The 14,243-nt window shown below is 37.3% G+C and overlaps 3 protein-coding genes across 5 annotated transcripts in view; 2 read left to right on the top strand and 1 right to left on the bottom strand.

Annotated features, from left to right (window-relative positions):
- The window catches only part of pum (pumilio), a 60,727-nt gene extending 59,995 nt beyond the window's left edge, over positions 1–732 (top strand). For 2 of the 3 annotated variants that reach the window (XM_017912020.1, XM_017912018.1), the window contains one exon: positions 52–732. In XM_017912020.1, the coding sequence (XP_017767509.1) occupies positions 52–367 (316 nt within the window). In that variant the 3' untranslated portion in view covers positions 368–732. The remainder of the gene's footprint in view (positions 1–51) is intronic. The other variant, XM_017912021.1, reaches the window with a different exon arrangement.
- A 9,668-nt stretch (positions 733–10,400) lies between these two features.
- On the bottom strand, positions 10,401–12,732 carry Fip1 (Factor interacting with poly(A) polymerase 1). Its single transcript, XM_017911908.1, is given in 5 exon segments — positions 10,401–10,766; positions 10,980–11,323; positions 11,413–11,501; positions 11,504–12,281; positions 12,525–12,732. Coding segments are annotated over 5 exon segments (1,512 nt in total). The 5' UTR covers positions 12,705–12,732; the 3' UTR covers positions 10,401–10,645.
- Positions 12,733–12,896: 164 nt separating this feature from the next.
- Positions 12,897–14,188, top strand: Spase25 (Signal peptidase complex subunit Spase25). The gene is made up of 3 exons (XM_017911929.1): positions 12,897–13,099; positions 13,439–13,743; positions 13,824–14,188. The coding sequence occupies exons 1-3, from the start codon at positions 13,070–13,072 to the stop codon at positions 14,065–14,067; spliced, it is 579 nt and encodes a 192-aa protein (XP_017767418.1). The 5' UTR covers positions 12,897–13,069; the 3' UTR covers positions 14,068–14,188.
- Positions 14,189–14,243: the final 55 nt, after the last annotated feature.

Here is a 14,243-nt window from a genome sequence, read left to right as displayed (position 1 = left end):
CAATGTTTGCCATTAATTATGACATTTTTTTTAATACCTTTTACGAAATAGCGCATTGAACGTCATGATGAAGGATCAGTATGCTAACTACGTGGTTCAGAAAATGATCGATGTAGCAGAACCGGCACAACGTAAAGTATTGATGCACAAGATCCGCCCACATTTAGGTAGCTTGCGCAAGTTCACCTACGGCAAGCACATCATTGTCAAGCTAGAGAAATTTCTCATGAAAACTGCATCCGCGATAGGGGTGACAACACCTGCCGGTGCTTCGAGTGGTGGCGGTGATCTGGGTCCTATTGGACCGCCTGCTTCTGCTGCTGGTCCAGTATCTACACCAGCTCAGCAGCCAACGCAGGTTTTATAAGCGTACGGTTTCGGAAAGTAACAACTTGAAGATCTTCGTACGTTCAAGATAACACGTACCAAGACCTACGTAATATTTATGCAACGTATCTAGCGCCATTAAATTTAATGGGCGAGGAAAAAAAAAAAGAAAGGATGCATTTCGGTGTGCCGTCTATCTCGTTGCCCATTCTTGATTCTATAAATTCGAAAGAAAGAAAGGAAAAAAAAAAATGGAAAGAAAGAAAGAAAGATGAACGTATTCGTGTAAGACGAGAAAAGAACTACCGAGATGATTTTTCTTATTTTTGCAAAACCGTAAAGAAATAAATGGGGTAACTAACAATTTGTACAGAATGGCAAGGATGGACAACGCGAAATCACGGTGCAAGGAAAAGGAAAAAGAAAAAAGAAAAGAAAAGAAAAAAAAAAAAAAAAAAAAAAAAAAAAAAAAAAAAAAAAAAAAAAATTGGAGATCAAATGAGTGTCAGGAAAAATCAACTTCTAGAATAACGTTAGAGGTGCAGTGCATTTTTTCTATTAGTAATTTAACGTGCTGCCGAATAATATATTCATAGCGATTTACATTGAAATGTTGCGAAAGTTGCACCAATAAACGTTTCGAGAACCGAGTTTCTTCGCAACGGCTGGACAAGCTTCGAGCAATCGTGTAAAAGAAACTATAGCGATGAGATGGCTGATTGTCTTTTAAATGCCACACGATTAATCAATGAGTTTAGAGCAGTTCCAACGGCACGATAGTTCCAACAATTTATAAGAAACTTTCCCCTCATTTTGGGTAAAATCGTTATTTAACATGTTATCCTTTTCAAACTCAGCACTCTTTTGAAGGAGCATAGCTCTGTCCTCTGGCAAACACTTAAACACATAACGAAAAAACGGAAAACTATGAAAAAACAGGACGAGAAGAAAGTTGGGCGAGTCAGTGCGGCTCGTCGTGATTAAAACTCGGTAATGACAGGATAAAATTCGAAGAAGAGAAAATTGTGTTTAGACAGCTAGGATAGATCTTAGAGCTGCATGCATTTATATCGAGCTGTAACGAGAGTGCGATGGCTGTAAACACCATGCACGAGACGTTTTGATCGCAAGTGTACCGTACACTATCTTTGCACGCTGAAAGTAGTATTATCTTTTCGTGCGGTATGCGTCCGATCAACGAATCGATATCGGTTCAGATTCGATAGAGGTTAGGAGCTACAGATATGTTGATTAAATCTAGCATAGCGTTTGACATGGGAATGAAGCTGAGTACCCCTGACCTGACCGCTGATCTGCCCCTTGATTGCTTCAAATTGTTCGTAAACGGGAAAAAAAGAAAGAAAGAAAAAAAAAAAAACGAAAGAAAGAAGGAAAGGAAAATCGATTTTATTACTCGTTTTACCTTTATAGAAATTTCGAATATGAATCAGTATATTTATGTATATGTGTGTATTTTTTTTTTTTTTTTTCTCGAAGACAGAATTTAGCAGGAGATGAAAATGAATGAAACAAAAAGACAGAAACAAAACATTGAGGAGAGACATCAAGTCGTCAGCACGGTTCTCCTTTGTTCATTTTTACGTTTGTCGCTTTCGAGCGCGAAGCATTTTTTTTCTACTCTCTTACATCCTTTTTTCATCCCCTTTCTCCCAATCCTTATCCCATCGCCCTCGTTCTCCTTCCTCCCATTCCTGAGTATCCTCAAATTTTGTAAATTGTGATATAAATAAATAACAAATGTGTATAGGTACGACGTGACAACCCTAACGTGAGGAACCGTAAATTCAATGAATATTTTATTTTTCACGGGAATTCTCTCCTTTTTAACGGACTTTGTGAATATCGTGTATTATAATAATTACTAATTATATTAAATTTAAATATGATTTACGTTCTAATGCTGCTGACCCTCGATCAACAACATACGTTAATATTTCCCTTTCTCCTACCGTTTTAAAAATGGTTTCTTACCATCACCTCGTCAACCCTCCTCTCCATATACATACAGGCACACACACATTCACACATACTTTCCAATTGTAAAATACGAAGATTTTTGACAAAGGAGACGCTCTAGAGGAAAGAAATCGTTTATGTTCGGATTCATCCAAAACTCCCTACCCCATACCCACACCCACCCCCCTTCTAATCCAACACCCAATGTCCCTTCCCTACCCCACCCCCCCTTCTATTTTTTAAATAATCGCAGCCATCGCGATTGTCGCGATGATTTTTGAACGTAACTGAGACCCATTGTACATTGTATAAATGATAACGCGTTCTTTAAAAGAAGAAAAACGTCAGGAAATTAATGTTCCCAATGCGTGTGTATCTATATCTTTTCGCGTCATTCGTTCCCGACCCTTTTACATGTTCACATATTAGGAAACATATTGTACACACCAAGCATTTCGATTGTATTATATATACTGATCATACAAGACGGTTGGAAAGAGCACCTCTCAGCTGTTTTCAGTAGCATCGTACTTGTTCCTTTTTTTTTTTATCCAAGTTTTGCATCAAACGAAAAGGCACATGCGCAGCTATGTTTTCTCGTATCTTTTTCTTCGCCCCCTGCCCCCTCGGTGGTCCTGGGAACCACAGCGTGCATCAACGGTTAACATTGTTCTTCGTGCATGCAGCACGCGTTTTGTAACATTTTATACGTTTCTAAGATTTTGTAAACTCGACGAAACTCTGTGCTCTGTGTTTGCTCGCGAACGTCGGGGTTTCGTCGGTGTGTTTTTTTTTTTCAAAAGTATGTTTCTTTTGTACAATCTCTCGTACACTTTTAATATCCCCCCTTCGGGCGATGATCACGCATTCTCCGTACACGGGATTTTTATTCGTTCAGGACGCATTCCTATAGGAGTAAAAATCGTAGTCTACGAGAAGAAATTCGCTAGAGCTCGGTCCTGAGTGTATCTTTCTTTTTCTCCTCTTTTCCTCCCTCGTTTTGCTTCACTTCTTCGCGAGGAATTTCAAGAACGGGACAGCATTTCGAAACAGCGCGGAACGTTTCATCTAAATCGCTTCACGAGTCGTGTGTATATAATTGTTCTTCATCGAGAGGTTCTCACGACGGTTGTACAAAAAAAAGAGTCTCGCTAAGTTCTCAAATTCGACGTTCGTATGCGCGACACATTTCCCACACACATGCACACATATTTGTATACATCCGAAAAGAAGCTCGTTGCGTGTTGCATTCTCGTAACCGAATAGGTAATTAAAATAAGATCGAGTTGTATCTCAACTGTGTACAATGTATAATATTTTGTTAACTTAGATGTTAAATGTGTAGAATTCTAAACAAAGGAAAAAAGAAAGAGAGGAACAAGAAAAGAAAAGAAAGAAGGGACAGCCGCAAGCAACTCGAGGTCCGTCGCGATTTTGTACAAAAAAAAGGGGAAATAAACGAATAAAGGGAAAACAATGGGGGGGAAAAAAGGAAACGAAAAGAAAAGAAAAGAATAAGAGCAAAAAAAAAAAGAAAGAAGAGGAAGAACATAGCCGCTTTCTTTGTAAGATATTGTAAATAACGATTTATTAACGAAATTGACAAATTCTTAGGTACCCTTTCTCTCTTTCTCTTTCTTCTTCGCTGGAGGATTATACTTATACCGTTAGTAGTGACGCGACTGGTTCAAGAATAGGGAGAAAAAGATTAGAAAATGTTGAGAAGGGAAGTGCGTGAGACGCAGTACTTATCGGATTTTAAGCGATGTTATCTTTTATCTTGTTTGCTTTGCTCGATCCTTCCGGGGTCCCCTGAGTAATTCGATCGATCTGTAAAACTGGTACTCGTGGAGAAAGGATGATAACGTAGGCAGGCTCTACCACCCCCACCCCCCTCTCCCCGTTCCCCTCGCCCGGATTCGATCTTTTCGGAAATCGCTGAGAGGAGGCTGCTCGTTTTTGAGCCGCGAATAGGGAAAAAGAGAAAATAAAACGGAGAAACTATCGAGAACAAAAACGAAAAAAAAAAAAAAAGAAAAAGGGAAAACAAATGGAATATGAAACAGTGTCACATGTACGATATAAACGTAAACGGAAAGAAAAACTCAACATATACAGGACAGAGACATTCCAACCGCCACTTTTCACCTTCAGCCGACAGGATACTTTGCCGTTTTTTGAAACGCGGGTTACATAAATGCGACGTTAATATGTTATATTAATATTTAATAAGGGATGACGATAGTTCCTTCATCCGTGTAAATCGCGCGCATCATCTGTAAATTAAACGTCGGAATTCAACATCTCATTTGTTTATAATTTCAGCCTTTATATACTTTCTTTATTCATATATTTATTAATATTATCATTATTATTATTATTATTATTATTATTATTATTATTATTATTATTATTATTGCTATAATTATCAATATTGTTTGATTAACGACCTTCCCTCTACTGATTATTATTGCTATTACTAATAATTGCTATATACACACTTTTATACGCGTAAACGTATATATTCGTGCACATGCGCATGTGTGTTCATATATACGTTTATACGTATAAAAACGCGAGTATCACAATTTCACGTATATAACGCTTTATAAATATGGTACATAATAGTACGGACACATTTTTTTTTTCTTTTCTATCTTTTTTTTTCTTTTTTTTTTTCTTTTTTTTTGTATTCCTTTTTAACGCTCCGGCTGTCTTGATTATTTGTCCTTTTTAAACAAGAAAGAAAAAAAAGATGCGATTCCTTACTTTCATTGAACGAAGAAATATAGTTTAGTGCGATCGTTTAGCGATAGGTTGACCACCTTATTGCTGTCGTGTTATATATATATATACATCTCTACTTAAGCTTCTGAGGAATGGATAAAAAATTCGTAAACGACTTTTGATTATAAATAGTGTAAATTTTTTATATAGCGCGAGAATGATGGAATAATTATTGGTTGCGCGACTTCTGCGACGTGCGCGTGCGCCATGTATAAAACAAAAGGGAAAAAAGATAAAAAGAAGGTTTAAAAAAAAAAAAAGAGAAAAAGCGGAAAAAGATGGAAAATACTGGAATTCACACGCTCATGGTACACATATAATACATTTACACACACGGTCTTTCGATCTTTTTTTGTCTTGAACTTTGTATTCTTTCGCCGTTCGTTCATTTTCCTGCATTACGGATCGTGCGATCTCAGATCCGTCTGCGAAATTTGTCTTAGCTATAGCGAATCGTACTGTGTACATCCTGTTCCTTGAGAGCGTGTACTCTTTGTAAAATATGTAAAAGTGCGATACATTATTCAGTATTTCTGTACACACGGTTTGGTATGTCTTTTTGTAAATTTCTGTGCGATTATACGATTCGTCGTGGAGCAATGGAAAAATTTTGTTAATAAAGGATCCGAATCGCGGGATTTGTAACGCAAACAGTATCGAACTTATTCTTGCCTGTAAAACGAAGAAAAGTACAAAGTACAACCAGAGAGAGAGAGAGAGAGAGAGAGAGAGAGAGCGAGAGAGCGAGAACGGGGGACGATCAACCAGCTCGATCGTTCCTCTGGAAGGAAAAGGCGTGTAAAAAATTATTCCAAATTCGGCAAAAAAATTCGGACGTCGAAACCCGTCGAAATTCGCCGCTGCACAATTCGTATCCACGAAGTTTCGCGCACGCCGTGCATATTATCAAAGGGGCATCTTCGTATCGTGATATCCCTGTATAGGACGAATCAGATGCGACAGTGTCCGACAAGCAAGCAAAGCATCCATCCCCCCCGGTTCGATCGAAATCTGGTAATTAAACGGTGCCCGAGCCAAAATTTTCTTCCTCGCAGTTGCAATCGTTCGCCAATCGTGTATGGGACAAGTTCGACATCCGTTTATCGATCACTCGGTATTTCTCACGCGGATATCTCGACCGTTTTATAACACATCGCTGCCCCGATACGGAACAAGAAACAAACATGGCGCTCGATTCGGACTTATACAGAGATATCGTGCAAGTAATATAACAGCGTTCCCACGTTGCGTTACGTATATCCCTTTGCGCTCCCTTTAAGCCTTTAATATTTGTACTTTAGATACAATCACCTCTTTCTCTTTCGCCCCTTCTGTACCCGGACACACGCCACCCCTTCTTGAGGGTTTCTTGATCAACATCTTGACAGAGAAACGAGAAACAAACAGAGAAACGTTGAGGAAACGTGAAAATCAAGAAAGGGTTCCCGGTGGGAACGCATACGATTCGAAAGAGGAAAACAATTAAGCAACCCTTTATAAAATTGATTATACATATATATACATATAAATATATATATATATATCTGTATATGTATACCTAAAACCTTTAAAAACTATCGGTATATGATATATATGTAATAAGTACTATTTAAATATTGTAACAATTGTATATGATTTTAATACTACATGCTAATTGTATTATATATATATGAAAGATCTGCGACCTCCCACTTGTAGAACACACTCGATCGTTACACACACATGGACAAAAACCCACGTACACGCGCGTGCACGCGGATGTATCCTGCATACGTGCATACACATACACGCACACACACACGCGCAATCGCGTCACCGATGTATTCGTACGCGAGTACTGAACGAAGACGAGACAGAACATCGTTATCCTTCTTCGTCGAATGCGAATTTACACCAACACACCCACGCACACGTACTACACGCGTTGTCGCGGGGCACGGGTTGAAAACTCGCGCCTCTCCTCATGTTTCATCACGTTCGCACCCACCGGTTTCAACTGCCATGGCGCTATATTCGAGCAAGCAGTTAATCGAATACAAACGGAAAACGAGAAATAGAAAATTGATTCGCGACATCCTTGGTTCACGCCGTTCGCGCGCGCGCGCGCTGCTCTGGGTGCCGCAGGGTGCCGCGGGGTGCGAGCTTGCGGGCGGGCGTGAACCGAGGAAGGACGAAGAGGACGTAGAGCAACATCCACGGGAATGGTGCGCCCTGATATTAAGACTGATGTACAGTAGCGCGCTATTCTCACCGCAGAGATATCGTCATTTTCTCTTCGTTACGTCATACCACAAGGACACGCGTACACACTCCTCGACACGGTTACACGAAGACAACCACGGATTCGCAGGGCTAATTGAACATATATATATAAATATATATATATATCGTATATATTTGTCAGATATATGTCATATATGTATGCGTACACTCGTTTGCCACGCCACTGGCTCTTACACTTGCACGCGTCGACTCGTGTCATTCGTGATCTTTCGTTCGATATTTAATCGCGTGCGTGTACATTGTTGCGAACTAAGGATCGTTCGTTTCGGCGAGTTCGGGGGAAAATGGAAAAGGAAAAAACGTGTCATCGGCTAAATCGTAAGCTGTTTGTAATATATACGAAGCGTGTACAAGCTGTAATTGTAAATTGTTTGACGTGTTGCGTTGCTCGATTCGCTTGGAAAGGAGGGGCGTGAAATTTTGTGATACACGGATGTAACTTTTGACGAAAGCTCTCTTCTTGTCTTCTATAGCTTCTCTTCTCGGCATTATCGTTTCTCGCGATGGCGTCCGTTCGTTCGTCGCGAACGGCTAGAATAAAAGGGAAAACGGAAAAAACGGAAAAACGGAAATGGGGAAAAAAATGGAACAAAAATTGTCCGATACTCGCGCGAGCAATGTACGAGCCGGTGATGCTTTTGGGACACACGGTAGATGCAGAGGGATATAAAGAGCAAGAAATGTATTCCATATTAGCGGATAATTAGATAAGTGGGACGGACAGGCATACTGATTAAAACAAAAAAATTGCATAACTTGTATATTAGTGTATAGAACGTAGAAACGATGAAATAGCCACGAAAAGAATCATTTTCGACGATGTTTTTTACAAGCAGGCAGAACAGTGCGAGTAGATTAAAGAGACAAACGGGAAAAAAAAAAATTATAAAAAATACGTCATTGTACCATTTAAGTGAAAATTAAAAGAGGAAAAAAATTAACGAGAGAGAGAGAGAGAGAGAGAGAGAGAGCATGTCGAAAAAAAGAAAAAAAAAATAACAGTTTATAAAAAATGCACTAGCGACGAAAAAAAAAAGAGCCACTACGAACCGCCAGCTCGAAAGAGAAACACATTTTCGAAAAGAAGTGAAAAAAATAGAAAAATAAGTAAAGATACGCACCCGATCCTCGGTGAACAAAATGAAAAACAAAGAGCGTAGATTTTTTTAAATAGTCACGATAAACAAAGCCGACATACCGGAATTTTTGGAAAAGCAAAAGAAAAAGAGAAAAAAAGAATCCACGAGATATAGTACGCGAGAAACGACGCACGCGAAATCACTTTTTACAAGCACGTGAAAGCCATAAGACGAACGGTTTCTTGCTGATAAGTTTCGTGCTTGCCTCGATTAATTCGTTTCTTTCTTGTTTAAACAACGTATGTACCGTGTTCCTTCAATGAATTCTCGCGTTCCTGTGTTTTTCTGTTCGTTCTTTAATTCGGACACACGAATTCTTTTCGACTCGTGGTGGTAGCGGTTCCTTCAGATTGCCCAGGTCCAAAGAGTTCTGTTTTGCGGCTTTACGTTAAACGTTCTCTCGAAGCAACAATATGCAAAGCGTTTCCGCCGATATATATGTATTGTAAAACTATTTCCAGGAACGATACACATCGTTACGGTATTATTATATACTAATTAGCGTCTTTGTCGATTGTATTTCATATTTTCTAGAACGTTAAATAAAAAGGATTTTCGAATCTGAATATAATGTGAAAGGAGGATGTCGTGATAACTTATTACAATAAAACGAATAAAAGAGAAAAGAGAAGAAGAAGAAAAAAAAAGAATTAATTAAACGAAGAAGAATTCCACGTTCTCCTCTTCATTCGCGCTCTTTTAGATTGTCACCGAGTGCAAGCTTGACTCTTTGGATCCAGTGCATTTCCGGTTGCGCTCCGATTCGAACGATTAACGCCATCTTCGCATTTGTACAACTGCACGTGCTCTCCTTTGAAAAATTATCGCACGAAATAAAAGTTACGAGCGATCGATTAATTAGTCCAGCTAAATATTCTTCGGCATATTTTTTTAAATGGTATTTCTTCGTACTGTAAACCTTATAACTGGTAGACGCAATTAGTTCATTACTATAATAATTATATGTATGCTTTCTGTTGCTTGAGTTTTGCCTTTTTTCCTTTATACATATATATATATATATATACATATTTTTTTTTTCTCTTTTTGTATACAAGGAATACCTACCTTAGATCTTATTTATTATCATCTCCCACACCGATGATCCGAGACAATTTACGCGTAGGGCGATCTACGTTCCTGCTTTCTTCGATCGTGTGTTCGTTTCCTTAAAGTTTCCATTGATAAATCCGCTAATAAATCGAAGGATTCGTTGAATTTCGAAAATTTGTCGAGGATAAAATTCCAAAGCAACCATTCGAAAACGTGGAACGTGAAATTAAAACGTAGGTAGCCGTACTGGTAGTTTGTCTTGATTATTAGCATTTTACTCATTAGTAGGCATACCTGATGCATCGGGTATACACGACACCTTTACACACTTACACACTCGAAAAAAAAAAAAAAATGGTAATAAATTAACGGTATTCTAAATGTAACGTGTATATGATGGCTGTACAAATGTAACATTTTTTTCCATTATGTATGATGATATTAATGATAATGAAAAATGGGAAGATTTGATGCAAAAAATGTGGTATAATTGACTTTACAAAAAAGAAAAAAAAAACAACACGTGTGCGTATCGATCGATGCAAGTTCGGCTGTACATGGTCAGTACAAGCATCGATCAATCGATTCACTCCCGAGTGATTTACCAATAAACTACTATTACTTTTAATTATTATAAAATACCATTTCTGTAATAACATTATGATATAAAACCATACATTGAATGGCAAGTCTCACTGGTTTTGGTATCCTGTGCCTGTACTGCGTTTCCTTGTAAATGCACTTTCATCCAAGCGTTTTGGAGTGGATTGTAATGAAAATATCGTACGGTTAAAGATAAAGTTTATTATTACCGTTCATAATTCATTTGTTGGCTAGAAATTGCGAATTTTGCACGAACGAGAATCACGGAGAATGTCATATGACTGTTCCGCGACAGATTAAATGATTTGTTGCACTTGCTTTACATTACTTCGTGAGATAATTGTATCAACGTATATTTTTGAAAGTAACATATGAAAAGTTATATTATTAAAAGATTTAGCATTTTAAATTTAGCGTGCCAATATGGCCGCAGATATCTGTAAGTATTTTTTTCTTTTTTTCTCTTTTTTTTATATCTATTCGCTTTCTTCTTTAGAACGTTCCCTCTCGGAGCGTCTAGATTTCTTCTTACGTCGACTTGGACTTCTAGATCTGGATTTGTGTCTACGAGATCGCGATCTCGATCGATGTCGATGTCTAAAAAAACATGGGAAGTATTGTTAACAATAACATTTTATTATTATGTTTAGATAGATAACAGAATCACCGAGAAATAAAGCGATATATAAATGCAACCATAAATTGATAAATCACAGTGGTAATGAACGAAGTAAGGTAGTAGTCACTGTTCGGATAACAATTTTATGTACCAACAACGCCTTATTTCTTAACTCTGCACTGCTTTATTACCGGTCTTTGTGTCGATATTGAGATCGGGACCTGTCTCGATCTCTCTCTTCGTCTCGCGACATCGAGTCTCTTTCTCGATCTCGTTCTCTAATCATGGAATCCTTTTCTCTCTCACGATCACGATCTCTGTCCTTATCTCTTTCTCGATCCCTTCCCATTGAATCTAGCTCTCTGTCGCGATCTCTTTCTCTTTCCCGATCCCTCTCACGATCTCGAGAATCTCTGGGTGGCATTATTGGAGGTATATTTGTCGGAGGTACCATAGTTGGTATTGTTTTTGGGCCACTATCCTTATCATCTTCTCCCTCTGTCATTGGAATAGCTAAGTTTGTCGGCTGCCACGTCTAAATTTAAAGAAAATAATTGAATTTCGTTCTGGGAACTAAAAAACTAGTCACAGTTGGCAAAGTAAATAAGATCGTATAACATGTACCGGATCATTGCCCCATTGATTATCCTGAGTAGGTTCATAGCTTTGATAATACGGATCTGTTTCTGGCATATAAAAAGGAGCTGGCTCATTCCTGCCCCGGGAGGTGGAACACTCATATCAGGAAAACCTGGTTTCCTAGAGTATTCTCTCCTATCTGCAGTCATTACTTGTATCACATTCCCTTTTGGTGGAGATTTATCAAGATTTCTTCTGGAAGCCAGACCTGAACTACCAATTACATCTATTGTTCCTGCCATTTTCCTTCCAGGAGGTGGTCCTGCCCTCTTTGGTCCCATTATACCAGAATATTTACTATTATCATTAGTAATTGCAACCTGAGGTACCCTCATGCTGCCTGCATTACCACCCCCTCCTCCTGCATTCAATATTAGACCTACTCCAGATTCACTTCTCATTCTTTTTTGTCTTTCACAATAAGCTCTCCATGTTTCCTCATTAAAACCATAATTGAAATAATCAGTAATGTCTGCACCAGGTTGCCTCCAAGGTTTATCTTCTAGCTGATCTAAATTAAACTCATGAGCAGGCATACCATTGATAACACCTATAGTTTCAAATTCATCTATACTGAATTTTCCTGGTTGTTTGTTCAACTTGTCTGGTACACCTGATGCATTTGTAAGCAATCCTCCTCTTTTGATATTGAGGCTGCCATATGCAGGTGTTGATTTAATATCACCTATGACAACGTGCACGTCGTCATCGGAATCCGAATCACTGGCGGCTTCACCATCTTCTTGACTGGAAGCTTCTCTTACTCCGTTCTTATTTACCTCTGTATTGCTGTCATTTTGAGCATTATTAACCGGCGGAGATTCTTCATCTTGTGGTTCTGCTTCTTCAGGTATCTATAGAAAAAGTAATTCGAAAATTGTACTTCAAATCGTTTACATGTCAAATAGGTTATGTTGTACGAGTAATATCCTAAGCTTTAATGTGATAAAATATCGTTATTAATGTATTAAATGTAAACAAACATAATCGGCATTAAAAGAAATTTAAGTACCTAGCATATTATAACTATTTCTTACCATTTACTTTCAATAAAATACAGTAATAATAACCGGATAAACAGGTTAGAAAAAGCGTACTTGTGTTGGTGGGTCAGGAATATTTTCCGTTTTTTGATCTTCCAAGATTTGTGACTTTTCTTGCACTGTAGTAGGAATTGAATCATTTTCTTGGATTTCTGGTTGAACGGGCGTCGGTGCATATTCTTTTCCATCAGTTGAATCTCCATACAACCACTGATCCTCGTTTTCATCCGCCATTTTTCTTCTCCTCTCACTTGACAACCAAAGAACCACGCATACTCTGAATACTCATAATACGATCAAAATATAAGCGCTTTATGCTACAGGTTCGCCAACATTCTGATAGCGTGATAATTAATTCTAACTGTAAACATTTGACGTACGATAGTTTTGTTAAATAATTTTAAGGAGTAAGGTTTTTACATTCTTTCTAACCACCAGTGAACATACAATTCCGATAAATTGTGTATTAATTATCAAATGATCTAAAAGAAATGTTCTTAGAGTGGTATCAATGCGTCGACATTTAATGATTTGACGTGTACAAGACTATATAGCGAATTAGTATAGTTGTTACTACTTTATGTGAGTTTGCGGTCAAAATGTGTGCTGAGAAGAAGGCAGAAAATTCGGTAAATTTAAGTATATAATGAATGAACGTTGAATAAAATATATTTATAATTTTCTAACATCAGTGTATAAAATATATCGCAATACATCTTGATTGTAAATATGTACCATAACACTTCACACGTGGAATAATGTAACAATTGCAAATTATTAACTTTTTATTTTTACTAATGAATTTGTTTGATATAATAATGTGTATTTCTTTAATATTCGATTTATTGTTCATACGTGTTTGAAATATGGTCATGTATATTAATATTGCGGTCAAGCTGTTTATTGTAGTGTGAATGTAATATATTACTTAATTTATTATTTCAAATAACATCAATTTATTATTTCAGGTAGTGAAAATCAATAAATGGGATGGGGCTATGGTAAAAAATGCATTAGATGATGCAGTTAAAGATGTACTTACGAAACAGTACAATTACATAGAGAACTTTGCTTTATTTGATGGAAGATTAGCTATATGTACAGTTGCTGTACTGGTTTCATTTATTGCCCTCACTTTCGATTATTTATTTCCTTTTCCTGCTTCCAAACATGTTATAGCTACTTGTGTTTCAATATATTTCTTTACAATGGGTCTCTTATCCCTATACACAACATACAAGGAAAAGGGCATATTTGTTGTAGCTATTGAAAGGTAAATTTCTTTTTATCTGATATGCATTATTATTTAGCAATTTAAATAATCTTCAAATTATTATGTTCCATGTACATCAGAGATCCAGCAGGTTTTAATCCTGACCTTATTTGGGAAGCAAGTTCATATTTAAAAAAGCATGATGACAAATATAATCTTGTATTGTCTGTTAGAAGTGCAGCCACAGGAAATGTACATGAAACTACCATTACAAAATCTGTTGCAAATTTTATTGATGTCAATGGGGTTGTTATTCCAGAATTAATAGAAAATGTTGTGACAAATATGCACGATAGCTTAACCAGTCAGCGTAAAGAAAAATAGCAGGAAAAATGACATTTGATTAAACGCGATCATTGTCTCCTTCTTTATAATTCACAAAATAAATGTTTTTTTCACATCCCATATATTTCATATTAATGTAGATTTGTTTTGAGGATAAAAGATCAGCAATTTTAAAATGGTATATGTATTGTAATTCATGTTTAAATACAATAAAA

The sequence above is a fragment of the Eufriesea mexicana genome, unplaced genomic scaffold, assembly GCF_001483705.2.
Source record: "Eufriesea mexicana isolate 0111107269 unplaced genomic scaffold, ASM148370v2 scaffold294, whole genome shotgun sequence".
Taxonomy (NCBI): domain Eukaryota; kingdom Metazoa; phylum Arthropoda; class Insecta; order Hymenoptera; family Apidae; genus Eufriesea; species Eufriesea mexicana.
Note: the sequence above shows the minus strand (reverse complement) of the source record. Positions and strands in the feature narration are given on the sequence as shown.

Bases quoted from the DNA above. Each gene is read 5' to 3' on its own strand.
- Spase25 (XM_017911929.1), top strand. From the start codon at position 13,070: ATGTGTGCTGAGAAGAAGGCAGAAAATTCG. The intron at 13,100-13,438 runs GTAAATTTAAGT...TTATTATTTCAG, and splicing joins AGAAGAAGGCAGAAAATTCG to GTAGTGAAAATCAATAAATG. The intron at 13,744-13,823 runs GTAAATTTCTTT...CATGTACATCAG, and splicing joins TTTGTTGTAGCTATTGAAAG to AGATCCAGCAGGTTTTAATC.